At 38.1% G+C, this 15,409-nt stretch overlaps 1 protein-coding gene across 10 annotated transcripts in view; it reads right to left on the bottom strand.

Annotated features, from left to right (window-relative positions):
- The window catches only part of AKAP11 (A-kinase anchoring protein 11), a 43,612-nt gene that overhangs the window by 12,364 nt on the left and 15,839 nt on the right, over positions 1-15,409 (bottom strand). For 6 of the 10 annotated variants that reach the window (XM_040541330.1, XM_040541351.1, XM_040541340.1 and 3 more), the window contains 5 exons: positions 14,886-15,020; positions 13,748-14,012; positions 8,665-13,306; positions 6,129-6,284; positions 471-584 (listed from right to left, as the gene is read on the bottom strand). In XM_040541330.1, coding sequence (XP_040397264.1) covers positions 471-584; positions 6,129-6,284; positions 8,665-13,306; positions 13,748-14,012; positions 14,886-15,020 — 5,312 coding nt within the window. The remainder of the gene's footprint in view (positions 1-470; positions 585-6,128; positions 6,285-8,664; positions 13,307-13,747; positions 14,013-14,885; positions 15,021-15,409) is intronic. The other 4 variants (XM_040541383.1, XM_040541398.1, XM_040541390.1 and 1 more) reach the window with 2 other exon arrangements.

Here is a 15,409-nt window from a genome sequence, read left to right as displayed (position 1 = left end):
AGTAGGACAGTTTAGTTTTGCTTCATATGCAAAAAAGTTGAGCCATCTTCTATCACAGGTATGAACAGCTATAGGTTATTCAAAGCTGCTGCATGGTAAGTGTTCTACAAAAATCATTCACCAAGCAATTTTGAAAGTTTCCACAAGGTAAAGGAAAAACAGAAATCCTGTAGGAAGCAAGCTCTAGTTTGCATGAAAAAGTAAATCTAAAAATTTGTAAAACCGCAAGCAAAAACATGCATAAATGGGACCTTTCATTTTGCAAGCAGAACACATTCATCAGTTTTGCACAGGAAAATTTAACCATTCAGTATGGATTAATGAAAAAAATCATATAGTGATTAAGTGAGAGGAGAGTAAATAATGTACAAGCATTAAAAAATGTGCCATATTCTTATTTTCCAAAAATGATGATTACATGCATTAATTATGAGGAACCCATCTGGTTTATGTTTCTCAACTCAACCAACCTGTCTGATGTTGGAAAGGATAAATTCTCGTCATACATATCTCCTTCTAAACCAAGACTGCTCCAGCTACTGCTGTTACCATTACTGCCAGGAGAAGAAGAGAACACAGCTGAACTAGAAAAGAACAATAGCTCAGACTAGAACCTTTGCTTTCCTCAGAGCTGTTTTGACAAGACATTTAACACAAGAGCACTGAAACTTCCTAAACAGGTTTGCTGGAACTTCAGAACAGCAATTTGCATACCAATGCAAAACTGGTAAGTTTCTGTACACAGCTGAAAGTATTAATTTTGTACTCATTAACTTTCCAGATCAGTGCTAACAGTAATTCTGTCCTCAGGCCTAAGCACACTGTTTGTCATTTATACAAGCTCAAAAAATTCAGTGCTATTACTCATAGGAATATGGATTACAAATATAATATTTGTTTAAAGGCTAGCTAAAAGTTCCTGATATTATATATTGTGAAGAAAACTGCAGAAATTAAATCCTTCTGTCTCATTCCAAAAGCCCAGCAGTGATCTCCAACAGCTGGATGAGAAGGAATTCTTAGAATAAATCAAAAAAATGTTTTTAAAAAAAATGAATTCTGAATACTGGTCTTTAAGCTAAATTTTTATTTTTGTTTTATAAATCAATAAAACTAAGACTGAAAAGATTACTTCACTCACAGTTCACAAGCATACTGCATTTATTCCACGACTACATTCAAGTCAATGCAAAGAACTGAAAAAATTTACAGTGTCTTTACATTGGTGTATTTTAGATGCTACAGTTAACAATTTGCTAGCCCTGTGCTCATGTACAAGATTGTGTTACTCATAGGATTAAATCTCCTGCTTCCCAGTTTCATACCTCCCCTTAAGCATGTCTGGAAGTCTTCCAGGGATAAGACTGAGACCACCAGCATGTTGTAAAAAGTATGAATTATCTACTGTAGATGATATGACCAGTCACATTGCAATTCCAGGAAACTGCTGGAAGATGCTTTCTTCCAGCTCAATTTTGTGAACCTGCTAAAACTCTTTCTTCCCACTCATCCCACTCACAGCAAATAATCAAATTTAAAACAAGAAATGGTGGAAAGGAACATTTCAAGAGCCAGATACTGATTTCTTTCACGAAGCCGTCAGTAACAGCATCACCTATCAGTGTTTTTGCTTCCCTGTGTGCCTGCTTAGATACTTATTTCCACATAGTAACAGCAGGTTAGCAAGCTTGCAATATGAACACACCCTAACTGAGGGGAAAAAATAAAGAAAATTGAAGAGCAGAAGCTTCCAAATAAACCAAATTGGTCCTAGAACTGCAAGCCAACCTATTAAAATGCACAATTAAAAAAAAAAAAGCACTAAAGGCAGTTACCAAGACTCTGCAATTACCGGTTTGATTTGCATGGAAAATGCAAATCTGGTCAAAAGAACATTTTTCAAGCTACTGTACTAAGAGTACCACAGTAAAAATTAATATTGATTTTGTTTCTTAATTACATATATAGAAAAGAGATTTAACACAATCCATTGGTATCAATGCTTTGCACTCGGGCTCTTTCTTTGAAGGTTTTAGCTGCTTAGCAGAAGTGGAAATAAAAGCTATCCCAGTTCTCAGACTAAAGGAAAAAGTATTTTCAACCTAACAGAATGACCTCACGCACAGTACTATTCTGATTAGATGCATTAATCTATTTTACAGAGGTCAAACTTGGTCTGAAATTACATTGTATTTAACCAGGAGATTATGATCGTATGGTTATGTACAGCAACATACGAAGGTTGTGGTGTTTTGTTGTTGGCTTTTTTTTTTGTAATGTGACCTTTAGTTCAGCATCTTACAACAAAATAAGTCTTGAAGATAAAGATCTGCAATGACAGAACAAGCAATAAACAGAAAAAGGCATTATAATGCTTCTATAATGCTTCATGCTGCTCTTCAAAATAAACCAGCATAAGTAGTACCAGAAAGAAAAGCTTTCAGTTATATATACAGATAAATATTCACACACACCCTATATACAGCATCATATATACTCAGTTTCATCTGCTTTAAGATTCTGTATTATGCGTATACAGCCAAAGGCCAGAGACGTCTGCTCTGAAGTATAACCTCATCTGGATGCACTGATTCATCCTCTGGAAAAGCCTATGCCTATACCTGTATGTTAACTAAACAATAGTCTTGAGCTTTCTCCTATTTCTAACCTTAAGCTGCCAACATTAGACATGCAAAGCAGATGATACAAACTTTCCTTCTTGCTTCCATTCAAATAAAGCTTCTTTCCAAGCTGTCTTGCTCCCTTGCTTACAGTTAGCTTAATCCTCTGTGGGGTGCAGAAGCACAATTTTTATATTGACCTGAGACCCAGAGAGCATGGACCTTGCCAACAGAGCTCCTACAAAAAATGTCTTTTTCCCCCCCTCCGAGAGAAGTAAAGCAAAGCAAGTTAAATTGAACCGGACTGCTGCAGATTGTACTGGGTTGTTTTCTGAGAAGTCTGAGCCTGTCTTCCACAAATTTCAAACTACCATTAATGGAAATTGTAAGTTTATTATGAAGGTAATTTAGAAAATGTTAGCTAAAGGAGTCTCAAGCACCAGTATCCCTTGAATATTGCAAATGGCCTCGAAAATATTGAGGGAAAAGGCAAGTCCTCTGCACAAATAAAACTTGCTTCCTGTTCACTATGCTACTCAATTGTAATATATTGGCACTACAAACAAATCAGTCTAAAGCTACCTAGTACCTCAAGGATGGCACAAGATCGAGGACAGCTTCTTAGATACAAGAAAACAACTTGCATTAAGAAATGTTCCCTTTGCCAAGAGAGCAAAGCTAACTGAAGTAATTTAACTATTTCAAATTGACATGGGTTACATATAATCAGCACAATATTTTAAAATAGATGGCCCTGACCACACACACAAAAAAAACACACTTTCAACTATTGTAACCGCATGATGGATGGCAATGTTATTTTCCTGTTTAATAAAACAGTTAAAAAAAGAGTAAAAGCAGTAAATCCTCATAACTGCCTGTAGTGGGTTTATGTGGCAAGGTTTTGGTAGCAGGGGGCCATAGGGGTGGCTTCTGTGAGAAGAATCCAGAAGCTGCCCCATGTTTGGTAAGGGCCCCACTGCTGACCAGAGCTGAGCCAATAAGTGATGTTGTTTGCGCCTCTGTGAGAGCAGATTTAAGACAGGGAAAAAAAAAAAAACACGCTGCGCCACACAGCAGCTGGGAGAGTGAGAGGAGTGAGGAACAGCCTTGCAGGCACCAAGGTCAGTGAAGAAGGAGGGGGAGAGGTGCTCCAGGCGCCAGAGCAGAAGTCCCCTGCAGCCTGTGGTGAGGACCATGGTGAAGCAGGCTGTCCCCCTGCAGCCCATGGAGTACCACGGTGGAGCACGGTTCCACGCTGCAGCCCATGGAGGAGACCATGTTGGAGCAGGTGGACCTGCACCGACAGAGACTGCGGCCTGTGGAAGACCCCTGCCGGAGCAGATTCCGGGCCGGACCTGCAGCCCGTGGAGAGGAGCCCACGCAGGAGCAGGTGACCTGGCAGGAGCTGCTGCCCATGGGGGATCCAGGTTGGAGCAGTTTGCCCCCGAGGGATGGACCCCGTGGTACGGACCCATATCTGGAGCAGTTCTTGAAGAGCTGCTGCCTGTGGGCAGCCCACGCCGGATCAGTTCAGCAAGGACTGCATCCCGTGGGAGGGATCCCACAGCACAGGGGACAAGAGTGACCGAGAAGGAGCAGCGGAGAAGAAGCGCTATAGACTGACCACAACCCCCATTCCCCCCGTTCCCCTGCGCCACTCGGGGGGAGGAGGTGGAAGAGGGTGGATGGGGGGGAAGGTGCTTTTAGTTTCTTTCCTTTGTTTCTCACTTCTCTGGCTTGTTAGTAATAGGCAGTAAATCTTACTATCTCCCTATGCTGAGACTGTTTTGCCCATCATGATAATTACTGTGCGATCTCCTCGTCCTTATCTCAACCCTTGAGCCCTTTTCGTCATATTTTCTCCCCGTTCCTCTTTGAGGAGGGGGAGCGAGAGAGCGGTTGTGGTGGAGCTCGGCTGCCCACCCGAGTAAAACCACCACACTGCCACACAATTCCTTATTTCCTGAGAAGATTATCAAGATACTAGTGTTCCACAAATGGTATTATTAGTGAAGCTTGGTTTGTTACAGAAGGTCTCCCCCTCCATGTTTTTTTTTTTTTGCTCAGGGCAATAACCCCAGATCCTCTCATCTCCACCTCCTAAAACCTACTCACACAAACATATGCATGCTGTTAACAATCCACGGCAGATTTTCAAAAACTAGTGGGTCAATTTGTGCATGCCTGTTTCTTCTGCCAACACCTTGCTATCCAAATTATGTCCCCCCACTTCCTCAAGTTAAACGCCAGAGTAGGTCATTCTTCTCCTAATGAACAGATATTCTTTAAAGTTGTAGAAATTAAATTCTTTTAATTTAAAGATGTTTTGGGAATGATAATAAAAACACGATGGGTACTAAAGGTCCAGAGTATTTTTTTGCACTTTTTTTCCCCCCACCATTATTTAACCGATATCTATTGTTTCTAACTGCCAATACACTAGATCTTTTCTTCCTTACGGTCTGAATTCTATGACGTAAGTCAAATTTTTACTCATTCAACAGAAAATGCATTATTAAAATAACTTTAAGGCAATGTCTTCTTTCATAAAAGTATTTAGTTGTATGAGTGATAAGTTTTAGTATTGGTTTGATTACAGTATTTGGTTAAGCAAAACAAAAATACTACAAACATTTGAGTAGTTTCACTTTAGTACCAAATATTCTGTTTTCTTTTTTTTTTTTTTAAAGAAAAAACCCTCTCCCATTTCTGCTGTTCTTCAAGAGAACACCTGGACATTCTATGTAAATGACATATACCTCATGCAAAACTGAACTTACTCATTCCTCATACCTTGCCTACGCAAAAGCTAGGGCCACAACTCACTATAGTTTCCTCTGGGAACAGATGTTGCAGATTTTTCAAGTTCTTGTTTTAATTTAGCTGGCTACCAACGAGCCATGGAAGTGCAGAAGAAGCTCTTGTGGAAAAAGTTACTATCCCAAACAGGTAAGTTCCAATAATATGCACCTGTAAGTTCCTAGTTAGTAACACATCAATGCACAAGCAACATCAGTTACAATAGCTTAAGAAGTCAACCCCTAAAAACACCCGTTTAAAATCCTCATGCAAACTAAGAGCACATTTCTTCTTTTCAAGAATAGATGAATTTACATAAAGCACATTAATTTTTAATTTCAGACCACAATAAACAACACTACTTTCAAGTTATACTTTATACGTGGTGACTGTTTTTAAAATACCTGCATCTTTTGCTAATACTTAAGCTACACACAGTGTTATTTGATGCAACACCCTGACACAAGTGAAAATGCATATTCTGCGTATTCTACCCTCCATATAGTACTAACAGTCATGAACAAGAAGAGAAAACATTTGGTAAGAAAACACAGATTCAAACATATTAGAGTCATTTTTAACATAAAAGCTATTATTGAAGACAAAATAAGATCTTTTCCTTCATCCCCGTGGAGAAAACCACTTGGTACCATGTTACGTGATGCCAAGATAAATGTTTAACTGTGCGAATATATTCATAGTTACCTGTCACTGAGATGAAGAAAACTGCTGCTCTCATCAAGATGTTCATCTTCAAAACTTAGATTGGACCAACTGCCAGTGCTATCATCACCGATACTAAGGCTCATCTGCTGGCTAACAATAGATTCAACAGAGTGAAATCCTTCTCTTCCAGCAGAGCTAAACAAAAATTTAAGACAAAAACATCACTACCTTTCATGCCAATCCGTGTTAATTCATTTACAGAAATTTAACACTATTTCAAAGATACTAAATTCCAAGGAGAATGAAAATAAAAGGGTGTAAGAGTATCCATTAATTTGTATCCTGTTCTCAAAGTAAGAAATGAAGCAATTAAATGAATCTGAAACTTCGACAGGCTTAGATCAGGGATTGCTATTTGTAACTCCTTTACTAGAAGGCAGAGGGAATGGCACACATAATTATCTCATTCTGAAGATTATTTGCTATAAAGCATTGAATAGTTTTACCATTTAGGCATTTTAGTCTTACAGACTGTAGATCAAGGTATGCTTTTCAAGCAGAAGAATTAACATTTTTTGGAATTGCTCACCATAGGACTGTTCAACTCTTTCCCCTCCTTGCTTTCATTGCTACCAGCAAGGTGGTCTGCTACTGTGGGCAAAATGCTTAAGAACACAATGATATTTAACAGGTTAGAATTGTTTTATTTCTGAAAAAGGGTCTTTCCACAGATAAAGATTTGTCTTCCTGTTTCAAGCATGTGCAGCAACACATGACTTTTTCCTCCCTCGGGAAATAAATTTACATTTTTAATCAAAAAAAAAAAAACCCAACAATCAAGCAGGTATGTTCAATAAAGGTAGCCATTATAAGATCCTTCAAAAGACCCAGTTTGATAACTTTAGAGAAGTTTGAACTCCTTAGAATGAAGTTATAATATGAAAACATAGAGTTATGAGCTAATCTTCATGTGTAAACAAACCGTGGTTATAGAGATGTAGATGAAGTGGTAGAAAGCTCAAGAAAAATGACCATCCTACTACCGCCACTGTCAGCGGTCACTGTAACATTCACAACTTAAAAAGCCAGCCCTAATCACATCACCGTCAATGCTTCGCTCCAGTAAACATGAATTTTTGCATGCAAAGACATAACTCAGAGTGGTTTGACTGTTTGAATCACAGCCCATCTGGGCAACACGAAAGGTGACATTTCAAGAAACATCAATGGGTGATGCTGTAAGAAGCATTTGTAAATTTTGTCATGTTAAAACCTTAACATCTTCTCCTTGTCACAGATATTACAACAAACAATATTTATTCAAACCCTGCACTTTGGATGCTCTTGTCATATTCTAACTAAAAGTTTCAAGTAATATTTTTAAGAAGTGATTCAAAACCCAAGTGCCATCTCTGATACTGTGGGTATTAGAAAAAACATATTACTACTGTTACACACTGATTAAGGTTCCAAACTCCTCATATGCAGCACCACACTACACAGTTTATTAGCATTTCTGAACTACTGGAATTTCTAATTAAATACTTTCACTAAAAGATCATAAAAATTAAAACAGAGTTTGTTTTCTGCAAAAGCTCTGTCCATCACTGCTCCCAAAGAACAAAAACTTCCATTGCTGTTTACAGGCAGAAGCTTAGCATGAGTTTCATATCAAACCTTGAAAAAAATGAATTCAGATCCACTGCAGTCTTTAGCCATTGAACGTATGAAGGTCTATTTTATTATTCATCATGATGTCCCTCTAGAAACTGAAAGAAAAATCCTTTGCCACTGTGAGGAACTCTGCACCCCCTATCCCCTACAAAGTAGGAAAATAAGTGTTACGATAAACTGGAATAACCAACAAGGTAAAAATTGCTCCTGAACCCAAAAGGTAGATTTCCAGTCATTCTGATCCCTGCAGTTTAAGAAAGAGTTGCTGTTTGCCCTAAAGTTAGCGAAGGCTAATTTACCATTTCCACACTAAGCATACAAAAATCTGAAAATCAGTTTCTTCTCTACTTTATTACTGTTTTATAAGTGTCTTAAGATTTTTTTTTCTTCCAATAATAAGGATACTATTTTAACAGTCATAAGTAAAGTAAACCCTTTGTACTTTAAAGCAATGTCCAGTCTGGACAGTACCAAAAGTTGGTTCTACTGATAATCCAAAATAAATTACATTTATTTTTCAGTACAGAAGATGAAATACAGGTAGGGAACAAATTTGGATTCAGTCATGGCTTATACAGCAAGAAACCCTGTAAAGTCTACTATTCTCTACTGTAGGTAAAAAATAACAGTATTTCAAGTTGAAATATTAAGTTCCAATGATTAGTTAGCTACTGGAACATATGCATACTGATATACATAGAAACCTTGGTTTAAAGCTCCCACAGGTGGAAAAAGACTTTTCTACTTATGAATCATTTATATATCACTGTAAGAATAAAAAGAAAGTACTCTGAACATAAAATTTGTGCTCAGGAATTTTTTCTTCTAGAAATACATTATGTCTGCATTAACAATCCTCTTTTTTCTGGTACAGAATGCATCAAGAAAAAATTATTATTACCTTATGTTAACTGCCTGACCAATATTAGTCATAGCTGAGGTCATTATTTCAGTAGTAAGGCTTTCAGCAAAACTGACTCCATCTTGTCCAAAACCACTGTCAGCTGTCACGCTTGTGTAACTCTGCTCTCCCTCTGCTTTCTCAGCAGCCGCAGGAGCCACCTTGTCAGGAAACACTGTCTTCTGTTCTACATCAACGTGAATTTTGGGAATATCAAGATGAAAGACTCTTGGTTTTTGGCAGACACCACCCAATCTAGGTTGAAGGAAATGCCTCACTGGAATGGAGGAACTCTGCGCAGGTAAGTGATGAGATGCACTTTCGGTACAGTACTGATGTTCCTTCATACTGCAGCATCTACAGACAGTTCCAGAAAAAGGAGACAGTTTGTCCGTATAGGAAAGCCTATCTCCATTTTTTCTGTTTTCAGCCACCTGGAGAACAGCAGATTCTAAACTCATTTCTAGAGTATCATCTGCTACCTTCCTAGCATATTGTTCTATAGCTTGAATTATGCCTTCACGGTAGCCATTTTCATTTAAACTGCCCGTACTATGATACAGTTTACGACTGGGGGAGAAAGGAAGAAGTGTTCTAGAAACTCTTGTTTTAATAAGATCTCCTGTGACTTCCTCAAGTTCAGTCTTTTCATATAGACAGGAATCTGTCAGAGATTTTGGTAAACATGCTCCTGAAATTTTCAATTTCTTCCTGACATCACTAGTTATGTTGCAAGCAAGGGATTCTGAAAAGTGTAACAATTCCGCGCAATCTGTTCTCTGCGTGCTGATACTCCTTTCGTAAGTTTGCTCTTCACAGTGATGAATGCTGCTTTTCACTTGCTGTGCTGCATCTTTATTCACTGTTTTGATCAGCTCCAGTTTACCATTTACCTGTACATTTTGCCCGGGAAATGTCATTCTGTTGCATCTCAATTTCGTTTTACGAGCAGCTTGCCGTAGGCCTGACTTGATGGACCTGTAAGCAAGTCTGCTAGCATACTGATCCATCAACAGCTCAGGGTTACCACCTTCCCTTTTCAAAATACGAATAATATGATCTGCATATTCATCCGTCACACTTTCACAGCTTGGGTACTTGGAAGTCAAACCCATCGTGCCTGAACCTTGTGGTAAAGAAAGTACAGAGGAATCTCTCTCACCAAGACACTGGTCCCTCACCGGACCACACCACTCCTTTGAACTAGAATCTTTATCGTCTTTTCTCACATAAAGACAATCCACTTGACAGTTAACCCGCTTCAACCTCAGCAGTTTACAATGCCTTGATTTCACCATTTTCTTGGCTTCGCTGATTACTTTTCCTGCCATATCACCTGCATAATTCCATAAAGAGCTGCATGTTTCTTCTGGGGCGTTTATAAAGGCAGGATATCCACATATTTTGTTTTGCGTACTTAACTGAACCTGTCTATCAGCTTCTCTTTCATTTGTTTTATCATCTAAATGGGAAGCAGCCATTTCAGTTGCTACTGAAATTATCTGACTAGCTAAGTTATCTGCATACTGAATAGTTTTTTCTGCATGTTCCTCATTCTCAATGACCTTTTCAGAATGATCTTCATCTTCACTACTTTCTACTTCTTCAGAAAGTGACCGCATGAGTTTCAGCATAAACTCCTCCTTTTCCAAAGAGCCGTGTTCAGTTTCAGACAAACCTGCAACAGATGGATTGTATGGTGTAGAAGGTGGCGTCGCAGGTGCAAATTCCTTTGCTAATTCTCCCTTGAGTTTCTTTGACAGTTTTCTCAGGTTTCTTTCTGAACTAGCTTGACACGGTACTAAAGGAGTTGGCGGGGGCGTGTCAGGCATTACACTGGTATTTCCATCTTTGATACTTGACTTATCAGCCATCTGCAAAGCATCTTCACTGCCAAACATCACTGAAGAAAAGCTATTTGCACGTGGAAAGCAATCAGCTTGCCTGTAAGTCAAAGGTCCTGATGGTGGTTTTTGAATATCGTGATTTTTTGAGGGCTTGTTTAAGAGTGTCATTGAGCAGCTTCCTGCATCAGTAAAGTCCTCTAGAACATGCCTAGCAAAAGTCACAGTGGAACAAGGCGGGGGCGATTTTGAAAACCTGTGTCCTTTTTGTTCCTGCCAACAATCTTTAGGTTCTGAAACGCACTGAACAGAATTAGCTGGAGTAAGAAGAAATTTAGAGGGATTATTCAAAGGCATCTGTTGTTGTTCAACAACTATAGAAACATTACTTGGTTTCTCAGCATCTTGCTTCTTTATCACACATTGTTCTTTTCTACTGGTATCTGCATAAGTCTGTGAGCCCACGTTACGTGCAGAATTCTCACCAGTGTTGCATAACACAGTTTTACTTTCATCCACAGATTGTTTTATGATATATTTGGCCAAGTGATCTGCAAACATATTATTGGGGACATCTTCACCAGTACATTGCACATATGTTTTTTTATCTACTATTTTTCTTGACAAAAACTCTGTGTACTCTTCTACTGCTTTTGTTACCCGAGATGAGGTTATGGCTTCATAAGCCTCATTTACTATCATATCTACCATAGTTCCAGAGAAACTACTAATGCTTTTTGACCCACTCGTTAATTCTGAATTACTGCCTATTCCAGACATGTTAGTCACTTGTTTGGTATTGTTTAATGGATTATTTTCAGTACTTTGATTCTGATCTGAAGTTAGGTATATATTTCTGAAAGAAGAGACTTCCTCTTCTCTCTTTCTGCTTGTGAAAAATGGATGAGAGCAGTCTTTGTATACTTTCATGTTGTTATCAGAATTCAGAGTAGTGCATACTTTTGCTTTATAAGCATCAGAGGAAAACTGATGTTGACAAAGAGCTCTTCCAGCTAAGGGCACAGGTACTGAACTTACAACACCAGAGGTACAAAACAGTGCTTGTTGTACTGTGTATTCTTTCTTGGAATCTTGGATTGGATTCAGTGCTACCCTGTCATTAAAATCAGGCAAAAACATGGAAGTCCGTGTTGACTCTAACATACTTTCTGCACTCACATATTTAATGTTGTCCATGGAAACACTGATGGCTGCTTGTGTCGTGAAGGTCACATCAACCTGGGATAGCTCAATAAAAGCCTCCTGAATGACAGATTCAGACAGATCTCTGGCATAGGATCTTACTACTTTGTCTTCATAATCAAATGAAGAAGGCTGTGCAACTGTAGGTGTCGAGGGGTATGAAAACTGACATACTTCCATGATTCCTTCAAACACAAGTTCTTCGGCAAGGTCTGCGGCAAACCGTGCAACGGTATTGGTAAATATTTGCTTCTTCACATGCCGCAGTTCTTTCAAAGCACCAGTTATAGCTTCGCTCACCAAAAAGTTTGCTAGCCCATTAATGGCACGCTCCTTCAGGGAGATTGCTCTACGTCTTCCAATCTCATAGAAAGCCATTTGAAAGACCGAAGAAGTCAACCTAGCAGCCAAGTGACAAAGTGCATTGGTGCATGAAGAAACACCTTTTTGCAGGTCCTTAAAAGCACTGCCAAAACTTTTTTCAACTAATTCAGTTGCAAATTTTTGAATGCTATCTCGAATTATTGATGATTTATGCTTAGATTTTGCTTGTTTATCTGGCTCCTTGCTAGTTTTAATTTTGAGATCTGTAGCTTGACCTTCTTCTTTCATAGCAATCCTGTTGCATTTGGAATCATTTCCTGCACGTATTTGTTCTGATGAAGAGTCAGAATGAAAAACAGAACCCAGTATTTCAAACGAAACACTATCAGCATATTCTGAATAAGTATTATAAAGTGCATCAGGGTGGTTTTGACCTGTCTCATCTCCGCCAAGATTCATACGACATAAGCATTCAGAAGAACCACAGCTCCCTAGCGGACTGAAAGCCGATGATCTAATAGGGCTGAACAAGCCTCCGTTCTCTTCCCCTGATGTTTTAACCGGGCGAGGGGAATCTGGGACATCAAAAACGCTGCTGTACGGTGATTCTGGTTTGCGAGGAGTTGGTTTCTTTACATTGGCTGGGAGAGCAGGACGATCAAACTTGAATTTCTGAGGATTCATTGTAATGCTTGTAGAACACAGTTTTTCATGGGCAGCCCTCCTTTTCTGGGGGGGATTCCCTAGGATGGGATCCCTAATGGCTTTACCAGACTTTTCCAGGGTTTGTTCTAATTCATCAAACTGATCAAAACTATCAAAAAATTCACTAACTTCTGAGTCTGAATCCTCTATACCATCTTTCACTACTGGAATTTTTGGCAGCTGGAGCTTTGCCTTCAAGCTCTTCTGATATCCTTCTTCATCTAAGAAGATAATGGGGCTTGGGCTGGAGCAATCTGACTCAGAGGATTCAGCTGGAGAAGAGGAAAACAATGTTTTACATAAGAAATTAACACCTTGATCAGAAGGATTATATGGCTTATAGAAACTCCTTTGTATCCAGGGATCAGAAATTGAGGTTGTAACTGAATTTTTTACTGAAGACAGTTCCTTAAGTCCCAAAATATCAATCAAAGCAGAAGATCTTGCAGATGACTTTCGACGTACAGAACCCACAGAGATTTTTGAGTCAACAGCTTCTAAACATTGAGCAGGGATGGTCTGTGAAGCAGCATCTCGATGGTTTCGAGAAGTAAAGCTGCATGTACCTGAAAAGGAAAAAACAACAGCTTCAAAAACAAGAATTTATACAGAAAAGCAGAACACTTTGGACAGATTTTGATAGCAATGGCTGGACTTACTATTGTTACAATACACCAACTCATCTTTCATAATTAAAGCAATATTTTTTTCCAAATCATATTATACTAACAACTGAAATTCATGTATTTCTTTTTTTAGAACAAGGTAGAACAAGATTCTATTTTATCTGCATATCAGATATGGAGGCTAGAATTTTTGGTTTATGATTTGATAAACTGTTGTGAAAAGAACAGTCTCAAAAATTCAATTTACAGTTGCATTACACCCCTTTACAAAATGCAAATGTAAAAAAAACACTATTTATTTACACTTATTTTCTCATAACATCCTGACAGCCTAAATTGCAATTAACAATTCCTACAAGTCAACAGCATGCAAGAACTTACCAACACTTTGCATCTTTGAAGGCTCATCTTCATCTAACTGCTCAAAAGCAGTGACAAAATCATCCTCAATTGAAGAGACTGACTGATTAGTATCATCATCTTCTGTACAGGATGTGTCTGGTCGATGTTTTTGCAATGACTTTTTTTCAACTGCGTATCTTACACCTGTGGTATACTTGCTTAGCAAAGTAAATACATAATCTGCTTTGATCCTTGGGAATGCAGGAGACAGTCGCATCACACAAAGCACTTCAGGAAGCTGATTCTTGAAAAAGAGCAACAAGAAAACCAATATAACAACCTTTGAATAATTTCAACTGTAGGAATAACAATGGATTCCCTCAACACATTTTATGAACAGTAAACAATTTAAAAGTATTTTAAAAGATAAAAAAATGTGTAAAGTGATATTTAAAATCATTTAGCATTTTAATGACCTCTATATTCTGAATAAGTCATTGCAATAAGACAAAAGAGGTTGTATAATACAACCCTGATAATATGCAGTCATGAATCTATTTAAAGAACACACGTGTTAAAAAATCCATAAAGACAGAATTTCAAAGCGTGTTTGTGCTTAACATTATTTCAGTTTATAGATTATTTGTTTCAATATATAAAAAAACTTGTACGCAACATGATTTAATTTACCATGCAAGGCAACATTGCATAAAGTTGCTTTAACAACGTGTGACTGGAAAAGAAAAGAACCCACTGAGTTTTATGAAGACCTGACACTAATAATTTCTTGGCATCTCTGTTTCAAGGAGGGAAGTCTGGAGAAGATGGAAGGCATATCAGAGCAGAGCAGAGATGGGCAATTTGACAAGCTTCACCTTCTTTCCAAATTGGCAGTAAAAGGGACTATACTTGAGCAAAAGGACTGGATCAGCATCGTAATATGTTAGATATTTTGAGTTAGTAATACAGGTACTTAACTGTACATGAGAACAAGTTTATTTTGTGATTTTCTAACACACATTTTAAACAAAAACCACAGAAATGTAACGTTAATACTATCGTGGCCCAAAAATACAAACAAAACAAGGTGTGATATTATTAAACTCTTTAAGAGGCCAAACAATGCCCCTTTAAGGCAATTCTGTACTTCAGACATGCAAGACAACAAAATATTTACCTGATGTTTTGTGACACAAGGTTTTGCGAAGGTCTTCCTAACATCTTTTAGAAAAACAACCTCATTTTCTTTCAGTTTGCACAACTGAAGCGATTTCAGAACATCTGGAAGATCTGCAGAAACAGCTGCCAACTCCTGATTTTAATGTATGAAAATATTCAGAACAAAAAGTGAAAAAAAATTAAGTGAAAAGTAATGAAGAGATTTTGATCTCACATCCCCCCCCAAATATTAACAGCAGCTACTTTTGGTAAAGCTTCTCTTTTATCCACTATTTACTACCCTATTTTTTACTTACTCTCCTAAGCTCTGATATAAGACTCTTTTCCACGAATAATTCAATCCACAAATCTTTAACTCACTCTTCTACCAAAAGAAGAATTTCCACTGCTTCTCATGGGACAGAAAAGGTTTAAACGTCACAAAGAAGAATCTTGGAAGCACCGAAAAGCAACTGCACATTGTACAAAGTACACAGCTACATACAGAAGACTGATCTCACCTAATAACTGTTCTCAGTGGAT

The sequence above is a fragment of the Cygnus olor genome, chromosome 1 (genome assembly GCF_009769625.2).
Source record: "Cygnus olor isolate bCygOlo1 chromosome 1, bCygOlo1.pri.v2, whole genome shotgun sequence".
NCBI lineage: Eukaryota > Metazoa > Chordata > Aves > Anseriformes > Anatidae > Cygnus > Cygnus olor.
The sequence above is the reverse complement of the archived record's forward strand: the minus strand, read 5'-3'. Positions and strand labels throughout refer to the sequence as shown.